The sequence below is a fragment of the Symphalangus syndactylus genome, chromosome 8, assembly GCF_028878055.3.
Source record: "Symphalangus syndactylus isolate Jambi chromosome 8, NHGRI_mSymSyn1-v2.1_pri, whole genome shotgun sequence".
Taxonomy (NCBI): domain Eukaryota; kingdom Metazoa; phylum Chordata; class Mammalia; order Primates; family Hylobatidae; genus Symphalangus; species Symphalangus syndactylus.
The window spans coordinates 119,969,505-119,992,664 of NC_072430.2; the positions used below are offsets into that span (position 1 = coordinate 119,969,505).

The window sequence follows — 23,160 nt, forward strand, 5'->3', positions numbered from 1 at the left end:
AGCTTTATGCTGGGCAGGGATGGGTGGCTCATGGCTGTAATCCCAGCACTTTGGGAAGCCGAGGTGGGTGGATCACTTGAGGTCAGGAGTTTGAGACCAGCCTGGCCGACATGGTAAAACCCTGTCTCTACTAAAAATATGAAAAATTAGCCGGTTATGGTGGCTCATGCCTGTAGTCCCAGCTACTTGGGAGGCTGAGACATAAGAATTACTTGAACCCTGGAGGTAGAAGTTGCAGTGAGCCGAGATCATGCCATTGCACTCCAGCCTGGGTGACAGAATGAGACTCCATCTCAAAAAAAGAAAAAAAAAAAAAAAAGCTTTATGCTGAATTATTCCACAATAATGGTCAGCTACTTTTGGTTGCAATAAAAGATGCTATATAAAAGTTAAACAAAATCTGCCACCATGGATGCACTTTGAAGTCTAAAGATTTGTACTTTAAATACGTGATAATTCATTCAGAATAATAACACTGCAAAAATTTAGTATTTTATCACCAGAATCAGGAATTATAACAAGTTTATTTTGCATCTTCTAGCATCCTGACATCACTGTTATTTTTCTTATTGAAAATATTACTTTGGCTGGGCGCAGTGGCTCATGCCTGTAATCCCAGCACTTTGGGAGGCTGATGTGGATGGATCACTTGAGGCCAGGAGTTCAAGACAAACCTGGCCAACATGGCGAAACCTTGTCTCTACTAAAAATATAAAAATTAGCCAGGTGTGGTGGTGGATGCCTGTAATCCTAGCTGCTTGGGAGGCTGAGGCAGGAGAATCACTTGAACCTGGGAGACAGAGGTTACAGTGAGCCGAGATCACACCACTACACTCCAGCCAGGGCAAGAGAACAAGACTCCATCTCAAAAAAAAAAAAAAGAAAGAAAATAAAATATTAAACAAATTTTTTTTTTTTTTTTTAGATGGACTTTTGCTCTGTCACCCAGGCTGGAGTGCAGTGGTGCAATCTCATCTCACTGTAACCTCAGCCTCCTGGGTTCAAGTGATTCTCCTGCCTCAGACTCCCAAGTAGCTGGGACTACAGGTGCCTGCCACCACACCCAGCTAATTTTTGTATTTTTAGTAGAGACAGGGTTTCACTATGTTGGCCAGGCCGGTCTCAAACTCCTGACTTCAGGTGATCTGCCCACCTCAGCCTCCCAAAGTGCTGGAATTACAGGCATGAGCCATCACACCTGGCCAAAAAAAAAAAAAAAGTCTTATTTCTAGATAAAAGACTTGTTTTGGGTTTTAGCACCAAAAATTAATGAATGAAAGAGAAAAAGAAAGAAAAGAAAAGAAAAGAAAAGAAAAGAAAGAAAGAAAAAAAGAAAGAAAGAAAAGAAAGAAAGGCATGTATATATAAAGTTAAGACACAGATTTCCAACAACCTTGCAAATCTTATTATAAATGTAGAAAGGTAAGGTCACAGAAGGCCAGATATTTTGAGTTGGGTAAGTTAAGTTCAAGGGTATCAAGTGTGTTAATAGCCCTGGTCGCATGTTTGACATCTCCCTAATTCTTCCTCTCTTTACATCTCAATCAAATTTTGTTCCCATTGAGAAAAAATCTCTGAATGCATTTATACTAAATTATGAATGGCTGGCGAGACAAAGAGTTAGTATCCAGAGTTACACAAACAGGGATTAAAAAGTGTTCAGACTCCAGTCTCAGCTCAACTCCAGTCAATATTTTTTTCTTTGCCATGTAGGAATTTAGAATCAACATCGCAATTCTTGCATTTTTTTTTTCAGTCTGGATTCTAAGGAGCCATTTTTTATTTTTATTTTAAAAATATTGTGTGAGAAAAAGCCAAATATATGTGTGGGCCACTTCGTAATGATAGCTCTAATGGCTGAATTGAGGTACTACTGGTTTAGTGGGCTGTTTCATCTATGTATGTTATTATTTTGATGGTGTTTGGTGGGGGTTGGGGGGACATGACTGGGACGGGTGACCCCTGATCCCTTTTAGTACCTCTGAAATTATACACCACTTGGCTGCTGGTGACTCTGCCAAAATGCCATGGCCAGTCCTGTGTGACCATTTTTAATGGCCCACAAAAAACAATTCAGAGAACAGTCAGTTTCTTTCACTGAACATCTGTGAAAACCACAACTTTTTTTACAAATTATATTCACCTCAACTGTCCTGGGCTTTAAGACTAGGTATTTTCTATTGCTTGAGCCAGCCAGCTAGAGTCTTCCCAAGTTTAAGATGATGCTCTCTGCCTGGGAAGGCCATTATGGGAAAATCACCAAACCACAAACCCACAAACGATGTCAAACAAAGGATGTGATTCTAAGTGTGAGCTATGGGTTCTGGCAGGTCTTGTTAGGGAAGAATACCCCAGCTGTTAAAGAAATAAAATTTGCCCTATCAATATAGGAGTAAGCTGAATTTTCCCCAGAAACAGCTTTTTCCCCTAACTTTTCTCACATTTGCTCTTAAGAATTTAGCACAAGTTATAAAACTCAGAAAAGTTACTCCCAGAATTCAGCTTAGTAAGACAGTAAAAAACTACAGAAACTTAGTAATTTCAAAAACATGCAAGCCTTGTGGATGTTTACAGCCTTAGGGAGTACTTAAAGTTCAAATGGAGTTGTAGAATACCCTGCTTACATTAGTTTATTTAAATATAAGCTTCATTTAGCTGTTTTTGATATTATTCCTTTCTCAATTATCTATTCACCAAATAGTTTTTGAAAGCATACAATGTTCCAGACACTATGTTAACCTTTATCTAATAAAATTAGTTTTGGCTATCAGTACTTCAATTAAAATCATTATATTTTATATGAACATATTATGCAAAGCATAAAAATAATATATTCAATATATCAAAGTCTTCAGAAGTACTTGAAATATCTTGACTCACCACCTTCCCTTAATTATTGTTAGCATCATTAAAAATGCTTTTTCTTTTATAAGCACTGTGTTCAACAAAAGAAACTACATAAAATATGTCTTATGTTAAGAAATGAACAAGACAACTATAGAATTCTACATTTTAGTAAAAGACAACATCTACTGAAAGGGCACATTCACCGAAATCTCCATTCTAATTCACTGAAGGACATTTATAAGAAATATTTACAAGAAATATAAAGACATTAATTTCATGAGAGTAGATCTTAGACTGTCTTAGAACCGTGTAAAATTTTAGCCAAATTTTCAAGTAAGCTTATTTGCAAATTAAAAGTGAATTTTACTTGCTTACGATTAACTATTATTTAGGAAAAAGGCTTCATGGGCCAAACTTCATATAGTAAATTTAAATGGAAGTAAGTTTTTCTTAAAGTATGAATTCTTATAGGGAAAAGTTTATATTTTCTTTGGGAAATCAATTCCACAGTTATTTACAAACTAGGCTTGTATTGACTTTTTGAATGCTTTTTAACATCCATACTTTTAAATTAGTCGAAGAGTAACATTTGTTGAAAGCTCTTAGAAAATTGCAAACTAGTCCATGGTTATATGCTGAAAAAGTGCTTATGTTAGGTGCTTCTATAATTCAAAATGTCAAGGTGAAAATAACAATGTTCAGCTAGAAATAAGGAGTCTCATAATTCTCTGTAATGTAAATGGAAATGTATTTAATAGAAATCAGTTTGTGAATAGAGGTCGTTATTGTGATGTAGATGTGTGGGAGATTTAAGACCACTTCCTTTAAAATGCTGAGCAAAAGGATAGACATGACCAAAAATTATTGTTAGTATTTTTCTCCTCTGAGGAATTTCAAGAGTAATTTAAGAAAAGAGGGATTCTGTCTGCAAAAGTACTTTAATCTTCTGTAGCCAACCCTCATAAAGAAATCATTTCCTTGGCTTCATGTTCAATTAGTTGGTTCCCATTCAATCCATAGATATTTTTATTCTGCATTTATAGTTACTATTCAGTGCCCAAAGTAATAGAATGTAGACATAGGTGCTAATTTCTTCTTGCCTTAACTAGTGTTTGGTAAATTCATTTAATGTAATAGAATTTAATTTTTCTAACAACAGAGTGCTTTAAACCCATGTTACTCAAAGTGCTGGCCCTAGAGGAAAGAGCGAGCTTGGCAATGTGTGCAAATTAACACACTGCCTCCTTCATCAAGAAAATCTGGCTTCAGAAAAAGCATACTAAGCAGTGTGCTTTGTGATTTACATTCTGGCACAACCCTATTTCTTGTTGCAGACTAGCAGCAAACAATTAACGGGCCAGCAGCCAGTCTATGGAGCACATTTTTAGTATCACTGATTTAAATTATGTACTAATTTTTTAATGTTTTTTTTTTGGCTTTGTTTTGTTTTTTTAAAGCATGAAGAATAGAGAATGTAAATATAGTTAAGAAAAGGCATTTAATTTTCGGCTTACATGTGGTAAAGACTCCAGTGGCTTTGGGGCTCTCTTGGTTGCCCTTTATGGCCACGAGGGATACGGTGTACTCAGATCCAGGCTGCAGATTCCTCAGTGGGTACTTGGAGACAGAGGGACCCACATTGTACTGCCTGGGCTGGCCTCTTCGGGTCAGGCCTATGGTCAGTCGGTATCCTGTTATCTGGGCCCGAGGTGGAGTCCATCTCACCAGGACAGTAGTATCAGTTTCATTGACAAACTGGAGGTTAGTGGGAGCATCCAGTTCTAGGAGAAAAGATGAAACATGCCAAGAAATATTTAGATCAGTAATGATCATAACTCAAGTCCTGAAGCTTGATTGAATGTCTAAGTTTTCTCTCCTCAAGGCTGCAACTATGTGAAAGTCAAAACCCTGGAAAAACTGAGCCAGTAAGAGATTGAGTGCTACACAAAACTTTGCCAAAACTCTGCCAGTCATGAGAAATTGTGGAACCATTTTGCTTGACTGTGATCCTTTGGGAAGTCTAATTTTCCAGCACGACTTTCCCATCAGTCTCAGAAATTATAGTTACATTAAAGCAATGGTATTTTTTAAAAAGCAAAACAAACACTTCTGAACTTCACAGTTAGCTCTGAGCCAAACAGATTAAGGAAAAAGGGATATGCCTCCTAAAATGACAGCAAGAAGAAGCTCTCTATGGATCAAAAGCAATATTCTGTGAATAGCCCTTTGCTAGAGAAATAGAAGTTATTTTCACATGGTTCAGATTAGACAGTGATTACAGTAATGATAACATATCCTCAGATTCGTGGTAGGATACTGGTGAGTTTGCACCGTAGAATCACATAAGTTGTGGAGTTTATTCTCGAGAATAATAACCAGCAGTTTTCCCACCAAAATTTAAATTACCTTTCAAATAGAGGACATCTTTAAGAGGCAGTCCAGTATAATAATTGAGAGCACGGGCTTCGGACATAGGTTATAGAGCCAGCTCTATCCCTTCCTATCTGTGTGACCCTACAAGTTGCAGAAGTTTTTTAAAGCCTCAGTTTCTTTAAGTATTCAATACGGATACTAGTAAGACCTTCCAGCTGGGCATGATGGCTCACGCCTGTAATCCCAGCACTTTGGGAAGCCAAGGTGGGTGGATCACTTGAGGTCAGGAGTTTCAGACCAGCCTGGCCAACACAGCGAAACCCATTTCTACTAAAAGCACAAAAATTAGCAGGGCATGGTGGCGCACGCCTGTAGTCCCAGCTACTCGGGAGGCTGAGGCAGGAGTATTATTTGAACCCAGGTGGTGGAGGTTGCAGTGAGCTGAGATGGTGCCACTGCACTCCAGCCCTGGTGACAGAGCAAGACTCCGTCTCAAAAAAATAAATAAATAAAATAATAATAGTAAGACCTTCCTTCCTAAGGTCAAAACAAAGAGTAAATATGAGAATAATGCTTGTAAAAACTGAGCAGATAAGCTGGTGGCTAGTAATGCTAGACACTTGACAATTGCTATTCTTAAATGAATTCTACTGTGTTATGATCCTGCATTTTAACTTTGATCTAGATATGTTTAGTTACATGAAAAATGCACTCAAATTAGATTCTCTTCAGTTCTTCCCTCTTAGTACCCATTAGCTGGTACATGTATTTTAGAAATGGGTTACCACTTAGCATCTATGGAGCTTGTCTGAGTTTTGTCTTCAAGTTTAATGGGCTTTGTGTTCACTACGCATTCCTTTGCTGGCTGGGTATTTCCCTCTCTCTAAGCCATACACCTCTGAGTGAATGGTTCTCGCTGCACTTTCTCACAGGCTGGAAGTGAGGGTAGAGAATTTGGAGGGGAGGTAAAGATAGGAGAAGACATACTGGTTGTCTGTTGAGCAGTCAGAGGCTTGCTCTCCCTTCCATGGTTCACTGCAAAGACTTTGAAGTAATAGGTGACCCCAGGGGACAGCCCGGTGACTTCTGCAAAGGTGTTCCTGCTGATGGGCAGCCTCTGCCCGTGCTCGCCAGGCAGGTTGACGGGGATCACATCCACGCGGTAGCCGGTCACTGCACTCTGAGGCGGTGTCCACATGATGGTGACCTTCACGTCTGTCACTTCCACAAACTGCAAGTCCCTGGGAGAGGGCACTGTATCTGACAGACAAGAGTCAACTGTCATTCACATTTTCTCCTGAAGATTATTTTTAAGAAGCCAGTTTCTTGGATATGTTAGGCAGTTCATTGAGCCTTTCATTCGAGAGTTTTGCTAAGTTTTGTCTCTTAATCAGATCACATTTTCATGGTCCAGTCATAGTGCTTAAATTATGACATTAGAACCTTTTATCTAAAATAGGTAATAAATGAGTTACAAGCATATGAAGTGTCATATGGTGGTGGGGGAAGGGGGTTATAAGAAAAGATACTAAAAAAAAAAAAAAGCCTTTGAAATAACTGCAGAAAATAATGTAATGGTTTTTGTTTTACTGAATCATTTTATAATACTTAAGAATCAAAGATGAAATGACCCTTAAGCTTCTAGGGGAAAATTTGTAGACAGATGTTATGGTGTCGGTTTTTAATCCGAAAGGCCAGTAGTCAGCTTTGATAAGTTACTTATGACATTTCAGCTAAATATCAGAAGTTTAGGGAAAAACTAATATATAAGATTACTTGAATGTGGGAACTGTTGACAGAGACAAAACAATCCTCCTTCAGGAACAATTCTGATAACATAGGAAGTGTCTTCTTAAAAAAGTTACCTGAACGTGGGGTGCCAGTGGTTTCTTGTTGAATGACAACAGGTGTACTTTCTTGATTTTCTTCCACAGCATAGATAGTGATGTTATACTGAACACCAGGTTGCAAGTCACTGAGGGTGACGGAGTTTGCAGTTTCAGGAAGGTTGAGTTCTGTGCTGCTACCTTCTACTGATGGTGAATAGACTATTCTGTACCCTGTGGATTCATGAGCAAAAGTAAGATGCACTGTTTTCTTTGAGACAGAGGCTTAGAAACACCATAAATCCTCCCTTTTCTAATATCCCTTAGCATCTTACTTGATTATTGAAGAGCCAGTGATTCTTTTTGACTCTTTTAATATTGCCACTTCTTATAATAATGACTATTCAGCACGAAGATAAATTAAGAACAGTCATGCGAAACTTTTTAATAATAAATGTCATCCTTGAAGACCTGACATCCTTAATAAATGTCAACTAGAGATGCCATTAGGTGAAAATATTCATGTTAAGCTGATTTTTCCTCTTTGAGCTCCAGACGAGGGAAGCAATTAATGAACCAGCCTGAGCAGAGTTGTCTAGCACTGTGTGTGTCTTTTTGGAACCTCAGTGATGAGGCAGTTGAATCACCTAATGAGCTAAGAAGGCAGTTCAGCTTTCTCCTTAAGGATAAATCTTAGAGCAAGGTTTTCAGGAAAATTACACCTCTTCAACCCTGGGAACACTTGCTTTAATAAGCCAAAGAGCTGGCTTTACAGGTTGTGTGTATGTTGTGGTGTGTGTGTGTGTGTGTATAAAGGAGTTGGTAAAATGGTTTCGAGGGGAAATGTGCCATAGAAAATAACCCCCCCCGCCACACACACACACACACACACACACACCCCTCCCATAAATTATATTGGAGATTTAAAGTGATACGCAGGTCCGCAGTCAGAATCTGCGCCCTCCCTACTGACATTAAGATTAACATAGCAGCCAAAGAGGGGAGGCTTAGCTGACCTGTGATGGGAGCCTGGGGTCTGCTCCAGCGAACAACAATTGAGGTGTCATCAACTTGGTCCACAGTCGGGTCAGGAGGGGCATCGGGCGCTAAGAAAGAAAGAAAGAAAGTGGGTCAAACAGTCAGGAAGTGCTACTACAGGCCCATGTTTTACAGAAAAAGATTCTTTTAACACTACGTAGCACACATGTACCTGTTGTTTGTGAAGTAGACAGGATCAGACTCTGCTCCCCATCCTCAGATATCTGATAGACATTTACAATGTATTTTCGGCCAGGAAGCAGGTCAGGGATGTTCACGGAAGTGGCTGTGCTTGGAAGATCTTTGAAATGAAAAGAAAAGGTAACTAATCAGAGCAAACTAGTCCCTCAAATGACTCTACAGCTTATAAGAAGGATATTTTAAGAACTATATATTCATAGGGAAAAACGACTAGAAGGTAATGTGCTAATAGCTAATCAGTGATTATTATTATTTTTACACACAGTCTTGCTGTGTTGCCCAGGCTGGAGTGCAGTGGCAGAATCTCGGCTCACTGCATCCTCCACCTTTCGGGTTCAAGCAATCCTTCCGCCTCGGCCTCCCGAGTAGCTGGGATTACAGGTGCACACCACCACACCCGGCTATTTTTTTTTGCATTTTTATTAGAGATGGAGTTTCACCATGTTGGCCAGGCTGATCTCAAGCTCCTGGCCTCATGTGATCCACCAGCCTCAGCTTCCCAAAGTGCTGAGATTATAGGAGTGAGCCACTGTGCCCCACCTAATCTGTGATTATTAATGTACTATGGGAAAACCCCACTCCTTGTCTTTCTCCTTTCTCCTCCTCCTCTTGCTTCCTTTCATTTTTCCAACTTTTTCTCTAAAGATGTATAATTTTTGTAATCGAATGCCAAATTTTTAAAAATAGCTCTCTGCAGTAAGAGTCAGGGTAGTGATTATTGGCGGAAGATGATGGGGTGAGGGCAGAGAGATATTCTTTTTCTTTATCTGGGTGCTGGTCTTGTGGTGTGTTCACTTTATAAGAATTCAAATTCACTGAACTCAGTGCCTATGATTGGCACACACTTCAGTGCGCCAATAAAGTTTTTTAAAGGCCCCTCACCATAACAATTGGAAAAGTATGAGTGGCGATACTGTACTAACATTGTCAGCTGCAGCCCTGGTAATTACTTCCACCAAGAGCACAGCTTTTGCTGTAGGAACTTGTGCACAGGTAGGCGCATGATGCAGCTGGCATCAGGGACCAGGAACATGTGAGGGTGGCTTGGGAAAAACCCAGCTACTTCCTAGAGTCAGTCCTTCCCTTCCTCATGCCAGAGGGTGGTTTGTTCAGTCTGAGCTGTCAACCAGTTCCAAACCACAGATACCACCCGCCTAGAGGCCACCCACCCCCACAGGGAGAGTTTTCCAGCAGCTGCCCTGAACCTGTCTTGAGCGACATATTGAGCTTACCCAGGTACTGTGGCTCATCTCCCTCCTCACTCAGCTCATATTCCACCCGGAATCCTGACACGGTGTCGGAAGCTGAGACCCAGGAGACCACAAAGCTGCTGGCTGTGATTTCGGTCACAGATTCAGAAGTGGCCACATAGGGAGAAAAGGGAGTTGTCTCTCCTGTCACGGTGTTGCCTAGAGAGTCACAGAAAGGGGGAAGTCAGCCTTCAGTCATCTAGAAAATTTACCGTCCCTGTCACCAACATCACTTTAAAAAATGTTGGTGCCCCTCATGGAAGAATATGAATTGAAAAGGAAAGCACTGCCTCAGAAGAGCCTAGCTCTAGGAACCTCGGGCGTAGGAGACATGAGGGTGGTTGTGTACGTACTGGTCACAGGTGTGCTGGTGCTGGTGGTGGTGAAGTCAAAGCGAGTCACTTCTCGGTGGCCGTACTGCTGGATGCTGATGAGCTGGCCCTCGTATACCACACCAGGCTTCAGGCCTTTGATGGTGTAGGAGTTTAAGTGGCCTGGTATGGTAGCTTCCTTCCAACGGCCTACAGGATTTTTCTGAAAATTTAAATTAACACACATACACACGTGTTTACAAGGATGAACATTTGAAGATGATGTTCAGTAATCTTCAAAGAAGAATGACTTAGGCAGCTCCATTCTGGAGGAAAATCATGGAAAACTGGATTCCCAATGGTTATATCGTTAGATATAGTTAGATACAATGCTAACTATTGTTAACATCAACAAACTGCTACAGTTTACTTACTGATACCCACGCTCTGTGCTGTTTACCTACATTCTCCCATTTAGTCTCTATATCCTTCTGATGATAAGGCAATGGCATTGTTGCTCCCGTTTTACAGACGGAGAAACAGGGTGATATGTGATATGCCTGGGGTGACATAGTTGCAGACACTGGTCACCTTCACTTTTTTTTTTTTTTTTTTTGAGACAGAGTTTCGCTCTTGTTGTCCAGGCTAGAGTGCAGTGGCTCAATATCAGCTCACTGCAACCTCCACCTCCCAGGTTTAAGCGTTTCTCCTGCCTCAGCCTCCTGAGTAGCTGCGATTAGAGGCGTGTGCCACCACGCCCGGCTAATTTTATGTTTTTAGTAGAGATGGGGTTTCTCCACGTTGGTCAGGCTGGTCTCGAACTCCTGACCTCAGGTGATCCGCCCGCCTCAGACTCCCAAAGTGCTGGGATTACAGGCGTGAGCCACCACGCCCGCCCACACCTTCACTTTTACCAAGTTAATTGTGTTATATCAGTAACATAATATGATTAACCTAAGCTTTGCCTCTCCCGTTTATTTTTTATTCCTACCACAAACAGATATATTCCTCTCTGAAGTACAGAAATGCCAATGCCATATATTTTATCTTTTAATTCAGTGGGATACCATTCAAGTTTCTTGTCCTGAAAAAACAAAGGCAGAATGTTGCTTTGTGACTCAGTTCCTGGGGCCATCACATACCAGGTTCAACGAGTCTGGTTTTGTGACTCATTCTTGGATATGAGCTACCCCATCAGAAGTGGTTACCCAATTTTGGACAAGACTGCAGAAAAAATGCAATTTTGGTTTATTTAATCTTTTGCTTCCAGTTTATATTTCACATCCTGTTCAGCTTCATTAATATGCCATGGGTCACAAAACTCAGTGCAATAAAATGTGTACAAAAGAAACACCCTTAATTCAGAAAAGATGAGACACTTTCAAGTGTAAATATTCTAAACTAAGTCAAAATATATTTTTTATGCCCAGTGATTTTTAAAAATTACCCAGTCAACCAGTTCCTCAATAATTCAAATACTCAACGTCCATTTATATTTTTGGAATAAGCAAGAGTGATCGTAGTACTCTTCAACAGTGAAATTTTAACTCAAATACACTGTGGAAAAATTTTGAAACCAGTCATTGCAATTAGCTCAAATTTAGTAATAAATCATTTTTCAACATGAGCTTGTTTGGTTAGTTATTAGAAGAAAATAACAGAAAATAAAGTCTCAGGTAGCATCCATTTAAAAAAACCCTAATTTTTGTAATTGTTAAAAATCTCAAAAAATTCATCACTGCTGCTCTTTGAAGACTTTCCAATTCAATGTATATATATATATATATATATATATATATATATTTTTTTTTTTTTTTTTTTTTTTTTTTTTTTTTTTTGAGGTGGAGTTTCGCTCTTGTTGCCCAGGCTGGAGTGCAGTGGCGTGATCTTGGCTCACTGCAACCTCTGCCTTCTGGTTTCAAGCGATTCTCCTGCCTCAGCTTCCCGAGTAGCTGGGATTACAGGCATGCGCCACCATGCCCAGCTAATTTTTTGTATTTTTAATAGAGATGGGGTTTCACCATGTTAGCCAGGATGGTCTCCATCTCTTGACCTCGTGATCCACCCACCTTGGCCTCCCTAAGTGCTGGGATTCCAGGCGTGAGCCACTGCGCCCAGCCCAAAGTACATTTTATACCTACTTTTAAGTCTTCCATTGCAGTGGTCTCACATAATACTTCAGATATCCTTAAAGTAAATAAAATTAATGATGTAATAAGAAGATGAGAGACTAGAAGGTGTTGGATGCACTGATGCTGTTGACTTAGATCACTGGATATCAAGTTCTGCAAATGGCCGGATTATGGACATAGGGTGAAAGAAGAAAAAGAATGACTTTTCTTTTTTTTCATTCACCATTTGTTAAGCAATGTGCCAGGTGCTGAACCATTCTAGACTCTAGGGAGACTACACTGAGCCAATGAGAAAGACACGATTCCCCTCTCTAAGAGAATCTGTTTCCATTTTCTATTCTTCCGGTCTTGCCTCCATGTAGACAACATGCTTACGCCTCTATTTTTTTCATTTGTCAACAATAAGTCATATTTACAGACTCTTTAATATGAGACTTGATGATTTACTTATATATTTATTTATGTTGACACAGGGTCTTGCTCTGTCTCCCAGGCTGGAGTGCAGTAGTGCCATCTTGGCTCACTGCAACTTCCGCCTCTCAAGCTCAAGTGATCCTCCCGCCTCAGCCTCCCAAGTAGCTGGGACTACAGGTGCATGCCACCATGCCCGGCTAATTTTTATATTTTTCTGTAGAGCCAGGGTATGGGCATGTTGCTCAGGCTAGTCTCGAACTCCTGGGCTCAAGTAATCCACTGGCTTCAGCCTCCTAAAGTGCTGGGATTATAGGTGTGAGCCACTGTGCCCAGACAAAGTTGAAGATTTAGCTCAATACCACCATTTCCTTCCAGAATCTTGGACATTCCCAGTGTCTGACATTTGTATCATTACATTTGTTCTTCTTGTGTTTATATTTGTAATTTAAAGTATTGTATTAAGTATCTTTTTTTTACTTCATCAGCTTTTGGTACCATCTCTCTTGATTCTCTACTTTGAAAGATAAAGCTATTACCTCCTCTCTTCTTCACCTTCCATATCCACCATTTTTTATGTAAATGTTTACTTTTTATCTTGTCTTGAAGTTGCAACCAAGTTTCCATGACACATCTATAGACCGATCGCATCATGCATTAGAAATATATTCTTTTTAATGAGTCTAACATCATGACTGCTGGGTGGATCAAAGTTTCTAGAATCATGTTTCAATGGAATTTTTCCTCTCTTTGTTTTTATACCTTAATATTGCTGCATTTAATTTGCTTCATATAGGAATTATTGCCTTATAATACATTTGGGGGTTTTTTGAAACAGAATCTTGCTCTGTCGCCCAGGCTAGGGTGCAATGGCACGATCTCAGCTCAACTCCCTGCAACCTTTGCCTCACGGGTTCAAGCGATTCTCCTACCTCAGCTCCTGAGGAGCTGGGACTACAGGCATGCACCCCAACGCCTGGCTAATTTTTGTATTTTTAGTAGAGATGGGGTTTCGCCATGTTGGCCAAGCTGGTCTCGAACTCCTGACCTCAGGTAATCTGCCCGCCTTGGCCTCCCAAAGTGCTGGGATTACAGGTGTGAGCCACTGCACCCGGCCACATTTGGTTTTATTTTATTATATATTCCTCTACCTGATTGTCATGTTGTTATTTTAACTGCATTATTTGCCCTTGTGATTAATTATCCCCAAGCCTACTTTTTCTATGAAGTCCCTCTTTATTCTTGGAGACCTCAATCCCTGATCCCTCAATCCCATCCCCATCTTTCTGTTCCATCTGTATTGGTTGTCCTCTAAGCCAGCTATGCAGTTGTTGCATTGCAAAGATTTCCACCACTATCAGGGGTCTGATTTGGAAGCACTGTTTGCTGGACCCCACAACTTCCTTCTTATTTCACTCTTGTTTTTCTGGAGTGTATCTACAAATACCCTTAAAGAAAAGGATATATGGAAAGTAAACTGCCTAAAGTCTGTCTGAAAATATTATTTTACCCTCATATTTGATTGATAACCTGGCTGAGTATAGAAGACTTTAAAAGTTTCTTTTTATCTTTGGAACTCTGACACATCAAAGATGTGTCTACACGTGGTTCTTTCCGCTAATTTTTCTGGGCACCTAGGAGGCCCTCTTAAATCGAAAAATTCTGTCCCTCCGCTTTAGAAATTTAGAAAAAGAATAATTTTAACAGCTTAAATTTTTCCTAAAGAGTTTAAATTTAACTGCCTGGGTTGGTCAAATTTTGTTTGTTTTTAATTGTAGAATTCAATAGCTGTGATTTAAAATGGACATTTTTTTCTCCTGTGTTTAAAACAGTGTTTTTCAAATTATGAGCCATGAACTTTGGAGTTAAACAGGGCAGGCTTGAGAGAGTAAGAGAAACTAAAGCTAAATAGACCAATATCCTCCTTATTTGGTTTCTTCAATTTCTAGTCACTTCTCATTAGGAAATCACAGGGCTATTGTTTAAATAAACCAACTGTCATCCTTCATCTAAACTGCCCTCCCATCATCTCTTTTCCTTCTACCTAAATAAATTCAGCGGGTCAAAAGTAAAGTTTTAAAAATGATCACTTAAAAAGTGAATCAAAAAAGAAATATATTAATTTGGCTATTTTTTTCAAATTATGAAAATGATGGCAGTAATTTTCCTTTGATGAGGGTGCAAGACATATAAAAACCTTAGATTCTCTTCCCGCATTGGGCAAGAACAATCTTAAGCATTATCACTTCTAATTCCTTGCAAAAAAGATTTCTCTAACATAAAGAGCTAAATTCTTCCAAATACCAGCACCCCCCACCACAAAAAAAACAAAACCCAGAACCAAAACCAAAATCCCTTCAGTCTACGAGTCAATTTAATTGACCACATATTGTTTGTTCACTAAACAAATATAGTAAATGCTATAGGAATAGTTAATCAGACTTGTTGGCTCAAAAGCTGGGAAAAAAAAGAAACCATTGCAATTTGATAAGGTCAGGAGACTCAGTATCCAAGGTTTCTGGGTGGGATACTCACAGGTCTCCACCTGAGAATGTACTTGGAAATGTGAGATGGCTGTGGTGCATTCCACTGGATGGGGTGGGAGTTGGGCTGACTCGGAGTCTCAGTGATAAATACTTCGACAGGACCACTTGAGCCTGAAAATGAAAATGTAACACTTAATTATCTTGGATATTCACTCACTTCAACTTAAAACTGTGTACATGGACAGTCATCATTATAAACAACTTTGCTTGTCGTTAAATGTGAGTATAATAAAATGATCTGGGATTAGTTAATCTTTTAAATATTTATGTTGAAAATCAATGCAGCAAATCCATTTTTAGCTGATAATTATTGTTCTTCACATGAGAAATGCAAATCGTTTATCACAAATAAAATATATATTTTTTTAAATGTCTCTTGGCTTGCTTTTATTTTCTCTATTATCGAAGTAAGAATTGTGAGAAAATTGTGAAACGATCCTACAAAAATAATGTAATACAGAACACAAACTTCATTTACCTATTGTATTGAGCCTCTTTTAAAACAAATTCTAATTTTGGAAGGTTTTCATCAAGAATGAATCTACTACCTAAGAAGGGAACATTCCAAAGGCCATATGAGATGATGTAAAACAAACACATTTCTAAATGGGGGTAGAATCTTAGACAAATAGGCAAAGGTAATAATTAAAGACCTAGTATTATTTCTCGTCAGTCTAAGCAATCTATCTGTTTGGAAAAAACATCGAGTTTTATTTTTATTCAAGAAGTGTACTCCCAAATCACACCATTGATCCATCAAATTATTAAGTGATTCAATTTATTTTTTTTTCCAAAATCAGTTGTCAACAGAAACGACTTTATGAAGTGTATGCTAAATTCGGTATTTCTATATCTTGATGTATATCACTGTTATCAACAAAATTTAAAGTATGGTTTTGGTTCTTTTGTTTTAAAAAAAGGAAAATAAGGGAAGTAGCATCAATTTCTAAATAGTGTTAACTCCATTTAAGATTATAATGAAATAGCTAGAAAATTTACGCTTGCAGAACAGAAAACTGTCTTTTCTTAAAACACTATCTTTATGATGTCAGTCAATGTTTAAATTACTAGAAATAAAAATCGTGTCTTGTAACCTTTTCAAGAATTTCTAACTGACACTGTCACACAGCAAAATTTTGCATGTGTAATAAAGCACTTCACCAGATTATTAACAGATTTAAGTTTTCTGAAAGCTTTTAGGAAAAAAATACATTGATTTTCAAACTTTATTATCTAAGCTGTTAAATTCTCTTTGAAAACAAAGCTTTCTGTAGCAGAAAAAATATATAACTTGGATATCCATACAGATTCAGAAATTCTAGAATATGCTCACTTCCACACCAGTAACAATTCAAAGTTGGTTGAAGATTAACAAATACTTTGAATCTTAATTCCATTTAATGCACATATTTTCAAGCCACATGAATACCAAAATTCATGCAGAAAATTATCAGTTTTTCATTTTAAAGTTGTATATATTTCACAGAACACACAGGATGTTTGTTTTAATCAGTTGGTGTAAGTCAATTCCATGCCCCTCTTTGAATTACCCCTTCTGTTTATGAAGATCCTTACAAATGTAAACACATTTTTAAAGACAACTATTCAAGAAAAATTTTGGAAATGTGACTATTTAACGTACTTCCATGTAATTCAGGAAAGCTAGGAATATCATGTCCTTAATAATTTATGATAGTTGGCATAGGGTTATTTAAATATTGATCCTTTAAAGAAATCCTACAATTTCCTCCATAAAGAGACACCTGATATACATTTTATTTAGTCTTGTCAATCATGATTTTGAGAGGGGACAAGCTTATGATGGTTAAATGTCTATTAAGTTTTGAAAAGACAACATAAATGACCTTTACTGTTCACCTCTAAGCCTAATCATATTTCTACGTCCACAAGGACACAAGGAGGAGGATAAAAACGGGCAGAGAAAGGAAAGAAAAAGGGTACTGCAATGGTTTTTACCCCAGCCAAAGTGGAGCACAACTACAGAGGTCCCTTTTGCTTTGATAAGATTTCGAGCACTGGTCTGAAATTCTACGTTTTAAAATCTAGCCTTGTGGCATAGCCCACCTTTAAAGGAAATGGACTGAACAGCAATGGAATTTAGCATGTTTTTGTTCAGGAAGTAAAGAGACTTTGTGTCAGTTATTTCTTAGATCAATTAAATTCCTATATTCTAGCTTATACTACGTATAATTACTCTAGCTTATACTACGTATCCTTTGAAGACAGAAAAGTTAAAAATTATGACATCTTTTACATTATTTAGATTTAAACTTTTGACAGTCTTTTTGCTACTGGTAGTTGGTATAACTTTTTAAAATAACTTAATTGGCATATACTAGCTATTGCCATTGTGAAATCTTTACTCCCTCTCTTATTCAATATGAATAAACTAACAATAAAATAGTTGAGTTGATACCAAAAAAAGGAGATAGTACAATGTCTACACTTTTAAGATTAGTTAAAAATAAAGTCTAAATGAGTAATTTCCAATAGTAGTGTCCTTGGAGAAGTTAAACATTTATGATTTTTTGACTCAGTCCTTTTTTTCTCTATTTATTTTGCTGAGATCTGTGCTTTTCTAGTTGCTTATTGACAAACCAAATGCCTCTTATCTTTTGCTAGTTTGAACAACTCTACCAAGTTCTCTGTAGGAGGAACAAACAGGGCAGGACTCAGAGACAATCTGTTGTTCCCTTATTCTCACCACACTCTTAAAGCCCTACGTGCTAGGCCACTGAGCAAACCAGACATACAGGTAAGCACCAAAGAGCGTATCTGAGATCAAATTCCAATCTCTTCCCTCCGAAATCACCTCTAGGCTCAGTGGACTCTTGCTGTTCTCCTTTTTAAAGAGTAGGAGTAAGGTCAACATGTAAAACTCCAATACTCAAGGATTGCTTCCTTTCCAGATTTTATCTCTAACATGTCCACCTAAATGCTTCCAGCAAGCAGCTATGTGGATAGCCTTATGTTAAGAGAGACAAAGATCTCTCTCAATCATTCAGGAGGAAATCATTTTCAGCAAATTGTGACACCAATAAATCATAAATCATAAATATAGAAACCACAGAGCATTTTTTTAGAAGTTTCTACCATTTAAGTATCACATGCATCATGTAAACAAACAAACCAATCATATACTTACAGTACTTCCACAATCAGATTTAAATATATATTAAGTTACAAAAAATTAAGTGATTCCTACACCCAAATCCTCGAAGAAATACAATTTAGGAGGTTGGTCAATCTGTGCTATAAGCCTCCAAAAAGCAAAGTCACCTTCCCCAGCACTGACAGTGTCTGAGGGCTGGGAAAAGCAGAATCTTCCAAGTTCCTAGAAAAGGTGCATCTGGCTGTTTAGTATTTAGGATGGAACTTTAAAGGTAATCAGCTATAATCTTCCCATATTACAGATGAGGAAATGGGGGAATGAGGCTTGGCTAACACTACCTTTGGCCAAGTTGTTCCCATAGCTTGTTCTCTGTCACAGTGAATCTTTTATCACAGAGTTAATTTAATCTTAATTTCTGTCGCATGCAGATTCTGACACCCTGAAACTCTTTTGTTTCTGAATGTAGGCCATATTTTAAGTGAAACGTTAGTGCAGACTTTGGAGACTTTGCACCTCAGCAGTTGCTCATATAACTGATGCCTTTTAATTAGCCTTTCATGTTTTATTAACATGTTTTATTACAATCACTCAGTGAATATTTAAATGCAATTTTTCCCCCAAATGAACTAATTACACCTACAGCTAGGCATGATGTCTTGTGACCTGGAAAAACCCAGCAATAAACATTTGAGAGTGTTTGAACTGTGTGGGCAGAGAGTTGACCAAGTTACTCAACCCCTTGGCCCAACATACTGTGTTTCTGGTGGCAAGTGATCAAACAAATGAAAAGTTTGATACAAAGGGAGCTTAGATGACATGTTGAATGAACACGTACCCTATGCTGCATTTCATGCCATCTCTCTATGCAGCTTCTCTGTTAAGAATCATAATATAAAGCCCCAAACCTTTACTCCCAGCATAACTTACTTGGTGGTTTTTATTTCCATGTATGGATATAAGATGAAATTAGCCAGAGTGTCTTAACCTAATGGAATATTTTACAGTCTTAAGAAGTAAAATTATAAACAGGCACATTTTCATAGCCTTCTCTACCTTTTACTTGACAGAGGAAGAGAGAAAAATTATTTTAATCAAAAATTCAATTGATTATTAGATAATAATAAGAGAAAAGGGTGGGAAAGAGGGGAGACCCCCAACTTAGCCATGAGAGCATTAATAATCACTGCCCTGTTGTTATAACCCAATTGGCGGTTCTCAACTTGCAGTAATAGAGCTACTTACTTGGATAGGTCTGTAAAGGTTGGCAATGCCACTCCCCAATGCCACGGCCATAGCAGTAGCACTGGTATCTGACACCATGCACATACTTCTCCCATGAATCTCCAATTTGATAAAACGTCCCAGTCTCTGAATCCTGGCATTGGTCTAAAATACACGCAAGGAAAAGATAAACAGTCTTGAAGACTTACAACTATGAATTTAATTTCAGGGTGCTAGAGCATACATTTAGTTTAAATAGAAATTTGCAATTGTCCTTACAAATATATGCCATTAAAAAAATATTTTGTTCACATTCTTTACCTTACAGGACAATTTGTAGAAAAAAAAAAACCAAAGTACCTATTAGGAGGAATATTTCGTTTTCTAAAGGGTAATATTTCTAAATAAAAATGTAAAGATTTAGATTTCAGTGTATATTGATAACCTACATATTAATTTTAAATATTAGATATTATTTTTACACATAGTAATGTAACTGGCTTAACATTTGAATAGCAAGAAAAAAATCTGCAATAATTTCATTTTCCTTACTTCTTCAAAATTTAAAGAAACTAATTTGACATTTAAATGAATGAACTAGACTTTATGAGTATACCTGCTGAGCAGCTTCTAAGAAAACCTCTCAGGCTTCTCAGTTCTGGCAATCTCACATCAAACAAACGGATGTTATCAGTTTGTTTTCTCAGTGAGCAACCTGTCTCTTTTGGTAAAGAAATAGTAATGGATCACCTTAAACTTTGTAGTGCTGGTAACACAGCTCTTTTAAGGCTCAACCTTCACTATTTGCTTAGTTCTATTTTGAAGGGCAGCCAAAAAAACCTAGAGTATTTTGGTGGGCGATATTTACTGGTATAACCCTTTGCTCATGCTGTTACACAGCTGATAAGGAAGAGAGTTTGAGATCAGCCTGATCAACATGGAGAAACCCCGTCTCTACTAAAAATACAAAATTAGCTGGGCCTCGTGGCGCATGCCTGTAATCCCAGCTACTAGGGAGTCTGAGGCAGGAGAATTGCTTGAACCCAGGAAGCAGAAGTTGCAGTGAGCCGAGATTGCACCATTGCACTCTGGCCTGGGCAACAAGAGCGAAACTCTCTCTCTCAAAAAAAAAAAAAAAAAAAAAAGGAAACAATACTTTTAATAGCATGGATTATCTTTATGATTCTAAACCAAAGAATAAATTCCATTCAATTAAAATAAGCCTAAATTTGTCACCAAATTCAGCAAAAACCAGATGACTAGCAATATCAAGATATTTTGGTCCAGTATTAGAAAGAAGACTTTGCAAAGCTCTTTGCAAGCAACTGATCAAAGTCTGGAGCCAACTTCAGTCACGTGATTTCACATAGCTTTTCTTATCTGAAACTTGCTAACCACTCCCCCTGTGCAAACTCATTTAGAGAAATGGGGCTACTCACCGACAGGATCACACTTCCATCTGCCCCGACCCTGACCGAAGCATGTACAGTTCAGCATGTGCCCCTCTTCATGACGCTTGTGGAATGTGTCATTCACATTGTAAGTGATGTCATCAACAATGCACTGATCTGTTTAGGAAACAGGTGGGTGAGTGACAAACTTTTTAAAGTTCCATTGATGAAAGAAAAAAGGTATGCTTCTCAAAGCATACAGCTACTTCTACCTAATTACCAACACCTTCTACTAAAATAACTTTTTTACAAGCATAGAATAACATTTTTTTCAAAGCTTGGTCAGTAATACAATTTTTGCCAAAAAAATTTTTTTCTCCCCAAAATGTGTAACTTTTGCAGAGGTTACAGTATGCTCAAGTAAAGAATGTGGTAAAATACACTTTCCTGTGAAAAGCCAATATTTCAACAAATACACGTCTTACTCTCTGAAAATTTCTTGCTTAGTTGATAATTTCCTTTAAATATCTGCTTGTTAGGATAAATAAGAAGAAGATTAAACATATTTATCTAACACCCAGCATGATGTGGTGGTCTGGTCTCTGGAATAGGGGGAAGGGGAAGAGATATTTAGATTTGGGAAATAAAATGTCAATGGTATTCATAACACTAAAATAAATTAGGCCAACTCTGTTGCTCACTCTTTGAGAGATCCTGAGAAAATTACTTTTTCCCTTTTGGGTCTCAGCTCCTTGATCTACAGAGTGAGGTCCATATGTGTTATTAAGGTCTCTTTCAGTTCTGCAACACCATATGTAATTATTACTTCTGGATGGTGTTACCCACTGGACACCACAAAAGGAGAACAAATTCAGGCCAATATCTACGCACTAGCCACATAGATTATTAATAGCTCAGAGTTCTCCCTAAATATCACTTTCCACATCAAAGAAATGGAAACTAAAACACTTTAGATAAGTCAATACCTCCTCATATTATATAACTGGGTACAAAGGAGAAAAACTAATCTGAACAAGGAAAGTTAGTCCCCTATGTATTTGTTTCCTGAAATTTGGATCTGAAAGGATCTGATTTCAGAATAGCAAGGTCTTCATTGCTTTACAGAAATTATCCTATCTTTTCTAGACATGAATCCAGTGGCATAGCCTAGAGCTGAATGAATCAAATGTTTCATTCTTACTTTTGAAGCCATCTTTTTGGCTCAGCCTAAGTACTTACTTCCTAGGAGTGTTTCAGAACATTATTAGCATTGCTATGCCACTTGTCTTAGCAGCTGCCTGAAAGCACAATAGACTAATGAATGAAGTGACATTGCATATTTCTTCCCTGGCTTTTGGCATGGTGCAAGTTTTCATTTAAAAAGTGTCCCTTCTGTACCTTTTGCCATCTCAAATGTTTTCATTAACCAGCCAGCGTACCTCGAAGCTGTGAGTAGGCAATGCACGTCCATTCCCCACGACCATTCCCAACACATGTGCACCTCATCATGTGACCCATGTCATGCTGCTTATCCCACTGATCTCCAATGCGGTACATGACCCCTTCATTGGTTGTGCAGATTTCCTCATGGGCTGTTTGGAAATGGATGAGAAATACACTTGATAAATGATCACCAGGTCTAAACAGGTATGCGTGCAATAGGATCAGTTCAGTTTGGTCATCCTAAGAATTCTCACTTGAGAAGAAGCTTTGTGTGCGTCAAAGAAATCTAAGTGCTGTCAGGTGAAGGGGTAGAATTTTTGAGCCCTGGAGGCAGAAAACGTAGTCCAAACGTGAAGTATGTCATAGAAAATAGAGGAAGGGTTAGGGGATGTTAAACTAAGATAATACCTACACATCCACACAAAGGGTTCATGCTGTTCTAGAAGCCTGGATTTAACTACTGCTTCATAACTTTTCCCAGTTCCAGTTTACTCTGGATCAAATAAAAAGTATGTGTTTGGATACAGAATTACAAGCAAAAGTGGGTTTCTTCTTCGAAACTCAGCATTTTCTTTCGTTGAAAGAAATAAAAGTATAAGCAGTTTCTTTGTCTCATAGTCACACTTGATAGTGCCTACTGCACAGGCTCTGGTTTTTACAACTGGAAAATTAAAGGGAATCCATGGGGTTCTGGAAATCTGAAAACAAGTAAAGGGTATTGGTTTCCATTTGTTCGCCATCTATACAAACTGGAGACCTTTAAAAAAAGAGTGAGATTCCCTACCTGTTAGAAAACATTGAGTTTTAGTCACTTTGGCACTTATTAATAAGTGACAGAGCTTATGCCCATCAAACCACAACCACGTGACAATATTGTAGCTCTGTGACTAAAGCCGTCATATATATATTAAATGTTGTAAGCTACTCAGTTGTGTGCTCTTTACAAAGACAAACCTGTGCAAATTCATATTTCCAGACTTACAAATAAGTAATTATATTTTTGACATTAAATCATGTCAATGAGGTTTAAAAATTAT

The 23,160-nt window shown here is 38.1% G+C and overlaps 1 protein-coding gene across 17 annotated transcripts in view; it reads right to left on the reverse strand.

Moving 5' to 3' along the window:
• Nucleotides 1-23,160, reverse strand: part of FN1 (fibronectin 1) — a 74,879-nt gene that overhangs the window by 38,823 nt on the left and 12,896 nt on the right. For all 17 annotated transcript variants that reach the window (XM_055290542.2, XM_055290543.2, XM_055290546.2 and 14 more), the window contains exons 10-20: nucleotides 22,120-22,272; nucleotides 20,729-20,857; nucleotides 19,311-19,454; nucleotides 14,925-15,046; nucleotides 9,889-10,069; nucleotides 9,518-9,694; nucleotides 8,257-8,385; nucleotides 8,063-8,152; nucleotides 7,086-7,280; nucleotides 6,208-6,480; nucleotides 4,362-4,628 (exon numbers count right to left, since the gene is read on the reverse strand). In XM_055290542.2, coding sequence (XP_055146517.1) covers nucleotides 4,362-4,628; nucleotides 6,208-6,480; nucleotides 7,086-7,280; nucleotides 8,063-8,152; nucleotides 8,257-8,385; nucleotides 9,518-9,694; nucleotides 9,889-10,069; nucleotides 14,925-15,046; nucleotides 19,311-19,454; nucleotides 20,729-20,857; nucleotides 22,120-22,272 — 1,860 coding nt within the window. The remainder of the gene's footprint in view (nucleotides 1-4,361; nucleotides 4,629-6,207; nucleotides 6,481-7,085; nucleotides 7,281-8,062; nucleotides 8,153-8,256; nucleotides 8,386-9,517; nucleotides 9,695-9,888; nucleotides 10,070-14,924; nucleotides 15,047-19,310; nucleotides 19,455-20,728; nucleotides 20,858-22,119; nucleotides 22,273-23,160) is intronic.